Source organism: Astatotilapia calliptera, chromosome 4 (assembly GCF_964374335.1).
Source record: "Astatotilapia calliptera chromosome 4, fAstCal68.1, whole genome shotgun sequence".
NCBI classification, from domain to species: Eukaryota; Metazoa; Chordata; class Actinopteri; order Cichliformes; family Cichlidae; genus Astatotilapia; species Astatotilapia calliptera.
The window spans coordinates 10482289-10496705 of record NC_137425.1 but is presented as its reverse complement, the minus strand read 5'-3'; the positions used below and the strand labels follow the sequence as shown (position 1 = coordinate 10496705).

The window sequence follows — 14417 nt, the reverse complement described above, 5'->3', positions numbered from 1 at the left end:
TGTCAGAAATGTATATTTGTGAATGTGGAGATGTTATATTGGTTTCACTGGTAAAAATAAATAATTGAAATGGGTATATATTTGTTTTTTGTTAAGTTGCCTAATAATTATGCACAGTAATAGTCACCTGCACACACAGATATCCCCCTAAAATAGCTAAAACTAAAAACAAACTAAAAACTACTTCCAAAAACATTCAGCTTTGATATTAATGAGTTTTTTGGGTTCATTGAGAACATGGTTGTTGTTCAATAATAAAATTATTCCTCAAAAATACAACTTGCCTAATAATTCTGCACTCCCTGTAGATTAACTGTGAGAAGGTGAGAGAGCAGGAGATAGAAAATGATGAAAAAGCTGTGTTTATTGGAAATCTGCTCCTGATGCCTTTTTCAGCATATTAAAGAGGTTGGATTGCTTTTTGGGGAGAATGGGAGAACGTTTCAGAGGGAAAACTGGATGTTTAGGTGATTCTTAGCGACTATCAAATCCCCAGTATTGATCGTCTCCTCTCATGCTCACAGGGAGGACAACAGGTGTGGGCAGAATAGCAGAAGACCTCCACCAAGACTCTCCATAACCCTTCAGAGACTCCTGGGAGCATTCAGACTTCATTGGCAGACAAAAAGGAGCAGCTGCACCTTTTTAGAAGCTTGCAAATGCTTCCAAACATTCATCTATTTTTTTAATAGCTTCTTATCTGTGTCAGGGTCGTGGCAACAAGCAGAGCAGCCCAGATCCCAGCAGCATCCCACAGCTCTATTTGGGGAATCTGGAGGCCCTTCAGGGTCAGCTGAAGCGCAAATTCCAGCCTGCACGAATGCTTCCTGGTGGTCTGCATCACTAATAGGAAATATCTAAGGGGAACAGAACTGTCTGATTTTTATAACAAGTGGTTCCTGTGAAAGAGCAGCATCACAAGCGTGAAGCTTAGCTTGAATTTTATATCTAAAAAATGGAAAAGTGATTTAAAAAGAAACACGCATCTCCAATACAGAGAGGACAAGCGTCTGACACATGTGCAGACGCCAAAAATGCACTTTACTGCCACCGAGCTAAACACTGCGCAGGCCACTGCAGGGACTTGATTACAGTTCAGCTCAGATGCCTGATACCTGTAATCAAGGGGTATTTGATTACAGTTCAATAGCGTATGTCAAAGTAACATTGAACAATACCAGGCAATAATACTAGAGACGACATCGCCCCGTGTAAATGTAAGATTTATTCACAATCACTTCAACAAGCGTAAAAGTCAACTAACCAGTCGGCCTAATCAACTACATGACGAATCACATGATTTGCAGTAAACATCACGTCTGTCCTTATTTGGTAGTTACATTCTTGTTTGTATTCCCCTCGACTTTAAATATGCATGAAAGAGTTACCTGACAGTGCTCTTTCCTGATTTCTGTAAGATATATAGTGCTGTTGCACTGGTGAAAGCCCATATCAATCATGGCCAAAGTTTCAAATAATGAGATCGGCGCGTGTTCAAATAACCGCCTGTGAACCAAAAGCTCAGACGTCAAACTGTTCTAAGTGCTCAGTTTCAGGTAATTTTGCAGTTTCTGCTCTTGGCTCTGTATATCAAAGAGCGGGCATCCCTAACAGGCCCACCTCAGGCACATGGATCTGGTTGTGAGCAAAAGAAGCCCCACCCACCTGCAGCTCAAACCTTCTGTCTGCAGAGACAGCCAATGAGAAAAAATATGGATTAAAGGGATGGGTAAGGGAGCTAAAACAGTTTGTTTTAAACTGTGGAAGAAATGACAGGCTTCTCCAAGGCCCATTAAAAGACAAAATAGGACTATTTTGAACTATGAGTCACACAGAGATACTCTGGCAGAATGCAAGAATAAAAATATGGAGCTGAAAATGAGCAGAACACGTCACCTTTAAGTCAAACAGTGATTAGATGTGTTAGAAAAGCAAGTCCGAGAAGATTTGGACACATACAGAGGAGAAACCTGCTTAGCTGATTGTGTTGGCAAATCTCTCTGTTTTTGAAACTAGCTGCAAACAACACTTACATATCAGACTTAAATATGGTAATTTTCCTGTTGCAGCCACTCCAATAGACAGAAAAAAGACATAAAATTGAAATGGCATAAATTGCTAATTTCACCAATGTGAATCCAGGTTAGCATTGTCCTTACAATGAAAATAAACATTAAACAATGGTATAAAATATATAAGAGAGCAGCTATCTAAAATTACTTGATACACAAACAAAATAATAGTTAGCAAAGCAAAGACAATATACAATTAATAAAGCATTGAGGTTGGAAAAAGGAACATCTGATCAATAATTCATTTTAAATCAGGAAAGCCTGTCCGATAACTGTATATCATTAAAAGAGATTTAAAAGAGGTCACTGACTCTGCTGACCTGATTTCCTCAGGCAGCTCGATCCATAGCTTCGGGGCTATGATTGCAAACGTCACCTCTAGTTAGCGGCTGCACCTCGGGAACAAATAAAAAGCTCCTGTCAGAAGATGTCAGCTAAGTACAGGCTCATATGGTACTTTAGAGGTCAGATACAGTATATAGAAAGGTGAAAGGTCACGATGAGCCTCGCTAAATATGCAACAGCAGGTTCTCTTCCTGTCTATTTTCTCCAAACTACAAAAAGACTTTTTAGTGCTACAAATTATTTATTTTAAACTGAACAAAAAGAGACATTTCCAATGACTGAATAATGTTTTACAGTGTACAGGGCAATTTTTTATAGTATGTTACATAAACACTAAACAGTGGCTGCCCTGAAATTGAATTTGCATGAATTACTGTAAGGAAGAAGATGAGCCGTGTAATCCTTTAGAGCATGTTCATTTTATTTCTACTCAAATCAATAGCACCTGCAGCTCTATAATAACCAACTTATCAAATGTGGAATCAGATTTTGCATTTAAATGCACTGCTTACATACACTGGTATAAATATTGATCTTCGATTGATGGAGGTCAGCAGATTTTCCCGAAAAGCGCTTGTCTCTTGCTTTTATGGATAGTGTTATACATTACCATTATCAGTGGCAGCTCTGATGGGAATAAAACCTTTTACCCTTTAACGTGAGCGCCTTCTCCATTTTCCAGAGCAACAAGATAGTCTTTACTTTTGTTTCTTCTCTAAAAATAACCCAACAGACTGTACGCAAGAGCTCTATGGGGACAGCTCCAAGCTCTCAGTGATGTCTGGACATGAACACGTACTCCTCAAGCTTGAGATGGTAACTCAAAGCAACAACTATCAGCCTCAGATAGGTAAAAATGATAAAGAGTGGTGTTTTAGATGGCATATCAGATGTTATAAGACTCTTTCTCAGCTGACATGATTTGGCCAATTTGTTGCTTTTGTTTTCTCTCACGGAAATGCCAAGTGAGCAGACAGGGGGCAAAGCATAATGGATGTGCAAATAAATGGTTTAAATCCCCCCCAGTGCTGACAGTGCTCACTGAGGAGAGCAACCACCCATCCACCATATAGAGACTGGATGGACCAGAACAGAGGGAGGGGGGGAGAGAAAGAGAAAGAGAAGAGAGAGAGTGCTGTGGTGAAGCCAGTGTTTGCCGTCGAACTCCAGCAAATATGAGGATGGGGAGATAATGGCCCACACTGCACAGGATGACTGAACCACCGCAACTATGAATTCTCTCCTTTTACGATGCATTCTGACTGAAAAAAGAAACAAAAAAGAAAGAAAGAAAAACTGAAGCAGAGAAAATCTGGACAGCAAAGGATCGCTTATGCCTTTTGGATATGTCCAACCTTTCTTCAGCATCCTGATCTATTAAAGATAAGCTTCTGAGTCCTGTTAAGCCTTTTAGTTAAAAAGAAGAAGAAGAAGAAGAAGAAGAAGAAGAAGAAGAAAAATATCTCCACCGAGGAATTGCTGAAGACTTCTGCGCTTGGTGTACGCACAGAGATGCTGTAGCTCTACACGAACCACGATAGACTGAGTACTTTAATGGAAATTGCTTGGAAATTTGAGCTCTGCTGAAAAAACATACGGACAGCAATAATACCACACACAGAAAGAGAGAGAGAGAGTGCGAGAGACAGAGAAAGAAAGCGGGGAGAGCCAGCGCCGGCGATCTGTGTGTCTCTGCAATAAGTGGCTAATAAAAAGCAATAAATTCTCTAAAATAAATACAGTCATCTGGTTGTGCGCCATGGGCGATGAGGCGTCAAACTTCAGGAGAAGCAGGAGGACCGGTGTCTCATCACCAAAACCCCGAACTGGTGAGGATCACGGAAGACTGGAGATTTGGGGATAAACTAAAACTGATCTCCACCGAGAACAATGAGATTATTGATTTTTGGATGACTTGTCAGGTTACCACTGTGGCAGTTTTTTGATGTTATTCAGAAAGCAGCATAGAGACCGGTGCTGCGCTGGACTTGGTCACTTTGGTTTGTTCTCTCAGAGATCAAATGGCAGAGAGGGACATGACATGTTTTGTTTTGTGCTTGAAATAAGCGAATACAGCCATATTATTTAATCAAGAAGTTAAAAAGATTTTTTTTCTTTTTTTTTTCTTTTTTTTTTTTGTTGCACTATGATGGAACCACCACCATGTTCGAAGAAGAGCCTGTCCCTGTCGCTCCCGGTTCCCCGGGAAGGACAGGCGACTCTGAAACCTCCGCAGCATCTTTGGAGGCAACCCCGGACCCCGATCAAAATCAAACACCGGGGGTACTCCGACACAGACCGGCATCACCACCGGCACATGGAGCGCTCCGACGCCGTGGATACGAGCGACAGACCGGGACTGAAAAAGTCTCGGATGTCCTGGCCATCCTCCTTCCACGGGACCACAAACACATCCATCGGAAATTGTGTCGGGAACAAACGGTAGGCGAGAAAGAGATGCATTCCAAACATCCCAATAATAGCCCATGACAGCCCACAAGGCATATGCGTAAACGGGGGAGGGGTGGGGGCATTTTAATGAGTGCGTAATAACGCAGTGCGCCTGAAGGGTTAACTGATATGAAGCGCTTTCTATCGAGAGGCGGGACGCGTGGGTTTTCGGTACAGATGCGTTATGCGTCTTTGGATAGACTCTGTCAGATGGGTATGAAGCGCAAACCAGGCCGCCCACTCGAAACGCAGGAGCACCTTAACAATGTTAAGAGCGTCAGCATACTAGTTGATAAGTAACATGAAGCTCGGTGGTTTTAATGGCATCAAAGGTCTGGTGTGTGCGTTCGTGCGTGCAAGACAGAGATATCGCCGGCGTGCGCACTCCGGGACTGCATCAGTTTGTTCTCAGAGGGCGGTTTGGGGCTAGGTGGGCGTTGGAGCAAAAAAAAAAGTGCCCTGCTGATGAACTCCTTATCAAGACAGTCTCTAAATTCAAATGTAGGTCTCCCTGACCTTTGACCCTCTTTTTGTGGTGAATTGGTGGGCTAAAAAATAAGATGCAGTGTTACCTGGACTTGTGTCACAGAAATGTCACACAGATGGCTTCAGGAAGCATCTAGCTGGCACACACTGCTGCTCTGTGATCAGACATGACAGTAAAAAATTCACTGCCTCATAACGAGAGGACACAGCACACCTAAACTGCACTAGCACTTAAATCAAATTAAGCAACGGATGTTAATCAAACATATTTGATTAAAGGCATTTCATTAAGTGAGTCGTGGAACTGCATGATTATGATACGATTACTTTGTCCTCACTCAACAAACGCTCCATTTATCCTCTTAAGGAGACACTGAGAGTGCAGCATAAGGATGTTTTGTCCAGTGTTGTCGCCTTTTTTTAACTTATAACAGCAAATAATTTACTGCCTGGTAACATAGGCAGTAAAGTCTTGGTTGTGACTCTTTTTCTTTTTTATTCTTGTCTGTGAAAGAGTGATTGTCATGGAGAGAAAGACGAGGGCTTTCGTGCTTATGCTGGTTTTTAGTTTGCTCCCTCTTCCCTTCTTTTCTCAGTATGACCTGAAGTCCCCTGATGTTCCTCCAAGTCAAGGCGTTAGTTTACATGTTGGACTGCTTAGAACTGCCTTATTATCCTCCTAAACGTTTCCCATGCACTCATGAAGCACAAACATGCCTCTACCACATTAAACAAGAGGATTGTCACACTGATGACACATTGATGGCTGTGTGGTGGGTCCCAATGGAAATGTGGGGGTCTAGCATTTTTTTTCTTTTACTCGTTGTCTTTCCAGTTTTTTTCTTTTCAATGCCACAGACGGCCTTCCCGGCAGGCCCCTGGGAGAAAGGCCAACTCCAGCTGACTGGAGGAAGGACTGATTTGTATTTTAGTCCCCAGGACACGCTCTGAGGCAGTCCAATCTTTAGTGCATTGGGACTGACTCTGCCTGCCCTTCTCCTTCTGTGGGCGGCAAACCATGAGAGGGCAGAGAAAGAGAGATAATTCGATTCCAACAAGCTCAGTTTTGAGGGCACACGGAGCTGGCTCCAACTGTGTGTGCGTGTTCATGTGTGCGTGTATGTTCCTTAGCACATTCGTAAAGTGATGTGTGCGATCAGTGGGTGTTTGTGCTACACACTGGTCAGGAAGGAGGGTGCACGGAGGAATGGAGGCTGCTAGTTGAATGTTGTGTGTCACGGATGGTGGTGAAATGTGTGTGGAGGTATTTATGTGTGGGCTGTGCACAGGTTAGTGTCTGACCTGTAGCCCATATGGTTTCCAACAGGCCTTGTTTTACCTCTTTTCACATCAATGGGAGGTCAGAGGTATTTCCACTGTGCTGGAGCTATTTTTATTATTTTCACATACTGCAGCGACTGTAAATTCTGCCTCTTTGCTTATGTCCACATAATGGATGCTTCAAGCAGATGCCTCATCGCTTCACTGTATTTATAAACATCTATGTTGATCCAGCAGCGCTGTGCTCTTTCGCTCAAGGCTAACTTGCATTGAGTGTGGCCTATGGAAGGCAGCTTCATGCACATCTGCTTTCACCACTCTGAATGCTCTTATTTACATGCAGATGTCTGGAAATTTTCCTCAAAGTACATTTTAAACAAGCTCTCATTTAAGGAGCCGTCCATTCACAAATCAGAAGGTGAACAGTCTGAGATAACTAAGTATATTTTCACAATATGTCTCAGTAGAAGGCCAGGAGAAATAGGAAGGCTGTAAATCTGACCTCTTGCTAAGATTAAATGACATTTTGGACAATCACTCTCATGATCTGATCCTTTCTTTGGGACTTGCAACACAATGTGCCTTGCAGCAAAATACAGCAACAAATTAGACCCCCTCCCCCCTGTAATTTTCACACTTAATATAGCCATCCAGTGAGGCGGATTGGACCGGCTCTTGCTCGCTGTATATTTGAGGCCCCTGCTCCAAGCCCCATCATATGGCAAGGAAGTGACCAACAGTTAGAGCCTAAAATCTGCTTAGATTTAAATGTTCTGAAGGCATCGCAAATTTAGCAAACATGAATCGGTGACAGGTTAGATGGTTCTAAGTTTTAATGTATGCGAATTCAATGTTTTTAGCTTTGTGCAAACACAATAAGACCAACTGTACCAGATAAGGATTCTTTTTCCAGAAGAGTGGAAGAATAATTGGTCTTTGATTTGTTGCGTGCTGACTGACCCGGTGGAAGACCTTAAGGAGTCGGTCAGCGCCTCATCTGGAGGAGGTTTCAAGAGATCAATGAGCCTGAGAGCTTCTGGTGAAATTGTTTTGGACAGGGTTCAGGGAATTGTAATAGAAACCCTCACTATTGATAAAAAAGCACTCCCAACAGTCGCCAGTCTAGCGGATGGGGAATACACAAAAGGGATTTTGCATAACTGTTTGAAGAATCCCAGTCTGCAGCTTTTCTACTTCTATCCTACAAAATGGCAGTCTTAGTGGCAATCAGCTTCCCCCCCAAAGAGTGTCAGTCTGCCTCCTCTGCATTTCCCCGATGTCTTTTGTTCAACCGCCTTGTCATGCCTTTTGTCAGAGGACGTTAATATGAACGTATCAGCCATCAGGTCCCATGCCCAATGCGCTCTGGGAAGTTCCGACATGAAATGAATGACTGACACTGAACGAGTAACAGCTCTTCCCGCAATTCAGTTGCTATGGTTACTTGTTTTGTGCATTTGTAGAATAGATTTCATTTACCCAAAAAAGGCAAAGCCTAAGGCACTTGATGGGCTCGACTGTATAATTTGTCAGTACGTAGCAGATCCCGCTGGATATGCATCATGACTTGTATGTTCATAAGGTGAAAAAGGGAATATTAATGCATCTCAGCTGAAGAACTGAGGGCTTCAGATTGAAGTTTGATCACAGCAACCTCTGCGACAATTTCAAACCAAAGGCTTGCTCACTTCCTCACCTACCACATATGCATTCTTTACACCCCCCCCCCCCCTTCCCCCCTCCTCCCTCCAACCGAGGGATCTAGTGCTGATTTGTAAGCTGTAGCTGCTCTTTTCCCTGCGTGACTGGCCGGCTGCCATAATAATTTAGCTCATAATGAGGTACAGCTCCAGTTAATTACCACAACAGCAGTATTTTGCTGTTGATCATACATTTGCATTTCTAACACAGGAGATCCAAGTCTCATACAGAGAGCATTCAGGAACTTCCCCACCAAAAGCGTTTTAATAGCGTTAAGTAATAGACCTCTTATCTCATTTAGGTAGTGCAAGCATCTGTTTAGGCTACAGATTGCGCTCTTCTGTGAATACATCGTGCTTTCTCGCTGCTCTCAGCACTAATTAGTATCTGGAGGCAGTACACGGACTGGAACCGTGCTCACTGTGCTTTAGTTGGCTCAGGCGGATACCCCAGGTAAAACCTTCCTCAGCAATGACACCGAACAGATGTCTGCTCAAAGGGAATGTATAGGTCCCCTCATTCAAGGTCCCTCTTTGTGTTTGTTCTCTGCTCGTCGCTTTGTTTGCCTGCAGACTCTCCCACAGACACTCGGGCCTCCTGTAACCACGTTTAGTGGCGTCAGCTAAGCTTCAAGAATCGACTGGAAACCTTGGCGTCTTTGCATTTTAATTGATTTCACACTGAATCTTCTCAGAGTTGTGATACACCAGTCATTTGTTGTTTTTGTGTGTGTGTGTGTGTGTGTGTGTGTGTGTGTGTGCGTGTGTGTGTGTGTGTGTGTGTGCTTTTTAACAAGTGCGGATGGGCAGAGATCCCAGTAAGAGGAAACAAAGTGAGCATCGGCATCAAAAATCCAAGTTGCACAACAAGTCCACCTGTTATCCACGATTATCTCCGTGTTTGCTGCAGCTGCTTACATTTAGTCTGTAACAGCCCCTTAGTCCCTATTCCTTTTCACGCTCATGCTCATTAAATCGCCTTTTTGGAACTTTCTGACACAGTTGATTATGCAATACTTTCTTTTACCTCTTTCAACATGCCCACTATGATGATGATAAGCCTCATAATGGCTATTTTTTTCCTTTTCTTATCTAATTATACTGCTTGAATCAGTCTTTTGTCCATTAAAATAACAGTCTTTGATTGCTGCATGTCTCTCTTTTTGATCCCCTATCCTCTCAGTGCTTCCTTTCACCTCAGAGTAAATGGAGAGTATTGATTCCATCTCTATTTCTGCTCTCTGCTTTGTCTTTCCATTGTGTGGCCCGTCTCGCTGGTTCCCAGTAGCGTCAAGATGCTTTCTGATAGCCTTCTTCTTGCTTACAGCGGCATTAAGCACACTATCATAAATCTCTTATTTCACCCCCCCCACCTCCTCAAAGCCATATCTGAATCTCAAACCTTCACATCCTGGCAGTGAAATGAACTGCCCACCGCCAACAGTGTGCAGCGCCTCATCTCTTCCTATATTCTTCCCCATAAAACGAGGTTTTTATACTGATGTGATTTTTAGTTCTTCATGCTCCAGTCGCTTCTTGAAAAATCACAGACTTCAAGGGCATGGCAGACACAAACACCTTCATCACATGGCTGGAAATCAGCTGCCACTAAAAAAAAGGAGTTCAAACAGCCTTTGCATCAAAGAGAAGTTGGGAAAAACAGCATCCTAATCATGCTGTGAGATTAAAATACACACAGTACTCTGTAAAGCTTCCTGTATGGATTTACAATCACCCATTTCCTTGGATTTAGTTTTCGTCTGATACAAAATAAATAAATAAAGCGTTTCTTTTTTAGTAGTAATAGTAATTTATTCTTCGAGCCCAAAGGCACTAAGGGGAACTAAAAGGAAAAACCTTTTAGTGTAATCAAATCGCCCACTTCATACCAAGAAAAAGGTCTTTATTGCTGAGACTTGGGAGTATTTAAATGTCAAAATGTGCAGCGTATTCCATTTCACAATAAGTGCTAGTCTTTCACCTCTCAGCAAACAGTTCAGCTTGATAGAAAACGGCAACATGATGCCCGTGTGTGAGATTCCCTATAAGATAGAGCGACGAATAAGAATATTGTGTCCATGTGGTGCTCAAGCAGGTGATACACCATCAATCAGAATCAGCTGGCGGTCTCTGATGATGTCGCAAAGGGGGCAACCCCCTTGAAAAGCGCTTTAGGCTGCTGTCTCAGTGCAGAGCTGTCTGAATGAGTGAGTCTGACAACCCCTCTGTCAGCGGCGTGTCAGCGCAGCACGCGTTCAGTGAAGCAGAGCGCACAAAACCGTAGCCACCTGTTGAGCAGAGCACCGTGTCGGACTAATGTGAGGCATGTCAGGAATGCTCAAAGAGTGCCGAGTTTAAATTAAGAACTCACAGCAAATTACGGCTGGAGCAGATGAAGGTGTGCACCTAGAGGCCGCACTCGTCGGGGGGGATGCTCACGCTTGTGTTCAGCTGCCCGCTGATGCCAACATCTCATCTGAAATATCGCTTCCAGGCCTCGTGCCCCAGGACAGAGCTCCCGCCCAAAACTACTGGCTCAGTTTCAGCTATATGGATGACTACGGAAGACTGTCATACGTGTTTAGAGTAACAGATGGCTTTAATGCTGGCTTAACGTGTCACAGACTTGTACACTAAGGCAACAAATACAACCAACGCTTTGTTCAGACTCTCATTTTTTATTCTGTTTACGGCATAAATCATACTCGTAGGTGTTGACTGTATATCATTATTATTATTGACAGATATAGAGCGCCTGGGACAGAAATACAGCAGGAAATAGATTGTTTTTTGCCCATTCCCAGTCTGACTCAGCAGTACTATTACTGTGTGAGCTTGATTGGAAAAATGCTGAAAACAACAGTAAATAATATCCAGTTGCTATGAAAAATATAACAGCATGAGAGCTTGCTAAATATGCCAGTAAAAATCTTTCATAGTGTGCTAATTTAGACAGCCGAGGTGGGTGGTGATGGTGGTAATATTATAGCTACAAATTATCAAGTAAAAAAGTAGCAAATGTACTTAAAAAACTTGAATAGTCTTTGAGATTTTATAAAAAGAGAAAAAGAGATAAAAAGGAAATGAATCGCATCTCTTTATATTGTAAGGCTGATTCAACCTCATCACTCCACACACGCCACATGCATAGGGAGGAGGTGCAACAGTAACTGATACACAAAATCTATCACCTCATTCAAATCAGATTCAGAAGAATAATCCAGATCCATGACTCAAGTGTTACTAAGGCTTTAACCTCTTTAATATCGATGTTCTTCTATGTGCACCTTGGAAATAGGCGATTACAAAGATTGCTCTGATTAGGTCGTCCCCTGCAGGAATGACACTTGACAAAAAAAAAACACCCACCACTAATTATTTCTTTATAATTTCTAACAGTAGTCTCAAAGAATGATCAAGTTTTTAAAACATATTTGAGTGTTTTTGGGTAGTAGTTAAATATAAAACGTACAATTTTTTCAAGGTGAAATAATAATTTGTTATTTTAACAGTCAAAGAACATATAGAGCAGAAGAAAGTAGTTTCATGTGAAAAAGCAAAACCACCGTTAAATTTAAACTGAAAGTATTGTGCAAAAGTTTTGAGCCACCTGTCATTTCTTCATATTTTGCTTCCCAAGGGCCAGACTTTCTTGTGAAGTGGTATTTAAAGTGCTTTTTAGAGGTCTCTCAAAGCTTTTCTTTGCACATTGGGTGCTTTTTTACTCATTTTCAGTCCAGTTCTCATCCATCTAACCACTTTCAAAGAAATGTAATTTTTTAATGTTTATTTGTTGAACTATTTAACTTTAACCTATGAGTTGTTCAAGCATAAAAAGCCTTAAACTCAAGAGATGAACCAGTGTTGATTCTCAGCATAACAGACAACTTAGCAAGGAGCCAATTTTAAATTGTATCTTTAGGCACTTTGTTCCAAGCAGCCTGTCACAAAATACATCCTTTGCTCCAATTTTCTGTAGCTAAAGCTATAAAAGATGCCGACGATAACATAATTTGACAGGCATAAAACAGTATTTTTGGTATACTGGTAGGTATCAGCTGAAAATGTGGCTTATCTCAGCATTGTGTGCAATGCATCCTTAATAAAATCTGAGGTAACAAGTGGAGGACACCAAAGAAGAAGTGGCAGAAGAAATAGAAAAAAATCCAGCTAAGATGTGAAACAAACCTGATAGATGGATCTGGACCTTCAGTTGGTGCATCTGTTTTTTGCTGAACCCTCGTCAGAATTTTAGCCAGTGGTGTTGAGGATCATGAGAACATTTATGGAACTATGAATGGCGAAAAGTACCGTTAAGTTTTGATCCACCATGCAATACCATGTAGAAAGCATCTGATTGGCAGCGGCTTTATTTTTCAGCATGATCCCGAACAAACTGCCAACACAGTAAAAGCATACCTGGAAAGAAAAAACACACAATGGAACACAATCAGTCACAGATTGGCCTCCCCAGAGCCCGAACCTCAACATTATTAAACCAGAGAACAGAACAAAAGGCAGCCAACATCCAAAGAAGAGCTTTGAATGTACTTCACGAAGCCTGGAGAGCTATTCCTGAAGACTACTTAAAGAAATGACAAGAAAGCTCCCCTAAGAGGGTCCAGACTGTGTGGAAAACTAAATATGGTCCCAAAAATCAACATTCAAGATTATTAGAATTGTACTCAGCATTTGCCTTATACACTGTCTTTTCATGTATGTTTCAATAAATGTGCACATGTTTTTAACTTCCTCAGGAGAATATAAAGAAATGAGGGGCAGCTCAAGCATTTTCCACAGTGCTGTACACGCAGCGAACACTGAACCAGGGCTTACAAATGAAGAGGAACTAACAAAAATAACCTTGTGCTGTAGCCTTATTACAGAGTAAGAAACAAGCAGCGAGACGGTTTTTGAAAGAGAATGCTCCAAGCCTGCAAATGAACAAATCATTCCTCAAATAAAGCAGGATATTTTCAGATTCATTTAATAATTTACATTTCTCTTAATTTAATATCTTTAGTTTGTCAGAATGCTCAATGCCAAATGACTGTCACTGCCCATTATATGTTATAATGACTCACAGTGCCTGGCCAGAGTATCAACAATAGCCTGCACTTTTCACTTTACAATACTGCAGATATGGCAACGCCAGCTGGGGCTTAAGAACACATTGTTATGCTGCTTCTTCTCAAGGCCAAGGTAAAATAGTTTTTTTTTTCTGTCTTTTATTGCTGCTAACAGGGAAAGACTCAGCAACATATAGAATTAAAACACATACAATAGGTTTGTGTGAGGAATATATGTGTACACAGGGGGAAAAAACCATCTGTGGAGCTGCAACAAGGTTTGTGGGAACACTTGTGCATTTTACATAATGCATGAAGCAGCTTATGATTTATAGCTGACTGAAGGTGTGGTAGGCAGATGCACAACTCGGTTTTCTCAGTTAGAAAAAGAGCTGCAGTTCCAGCTCCTGACCCCTGCTAGATCAAGTGTGAGCAAATGTGTTCGCACATTAAAAAGCAACAACATTCAGGTTGTTGGAGGGCAGAACGGGAGAGAAAACACACACACATGGCTTGAGGGCTCGGGGTATTTTCATCTGATGCTACTTTTCAGTTCAAGGTGACGTGATGGAGAGCATATATATATATATATATATATATATATATATATATATATATATATATATAATTTTTATTTTTTTTCTTGTGCAGGGTCCAGAGCAGTTTTTCACTTATATCATCCATCATACAGTACACTGTGCCTGAATAGTGTTTCCTAATGATGCTGATGCAGGCTGGGACGTGTATTTTACCCCTAACAAAGCCAGAGTAATTAGCAGAAGTGTAGTCCGAGTTCTCTCTCTCTTCCTCAGCGATCCTGTCTCACCCTCTCTCTCTGTTTGTTTGTGCGTCAAGGGATTATTGTGTGATTACTTATGTGATTTGGGGGTTTTCTTATGAAGGGTTTCCATAAAGAAGAACAGAACTGAGTTTTCTCTCATTCAATGCAAGTTTTCCCTCCCCTAAGCTTCTCATTTGTGTTGTTGGGGGTTTTTTCCCCCCAGAAAAAAGCT

The 14417-nt window shown here is 41.8% G+C and overlaps 1 protein-coding gene across 1 annotated transcript in view; it reads left to right on the top strand.

Moving 5' to 3' along the window:
• Positions 1-4070: 4070 nt before the first annotated feature.
• Positions 4071-14417, top strand: part of pde4a (phosphodiesterase 4A, cAMP-specific) — a 46913-nt gene continuing 36566 nt past the window's right edge. Inside the window, exon 1 of the mRNA XM_026164569.2 lies at positions 4071-4859. Within this exon, the coding sequence (XP_026020354.1) occupies positions 4564-4859 (296 nt within the window). The 5' untranslated portion in view covers positions 4071-4563. The remainder of the gene's footprint in view (positions 4860-14417) is intronic.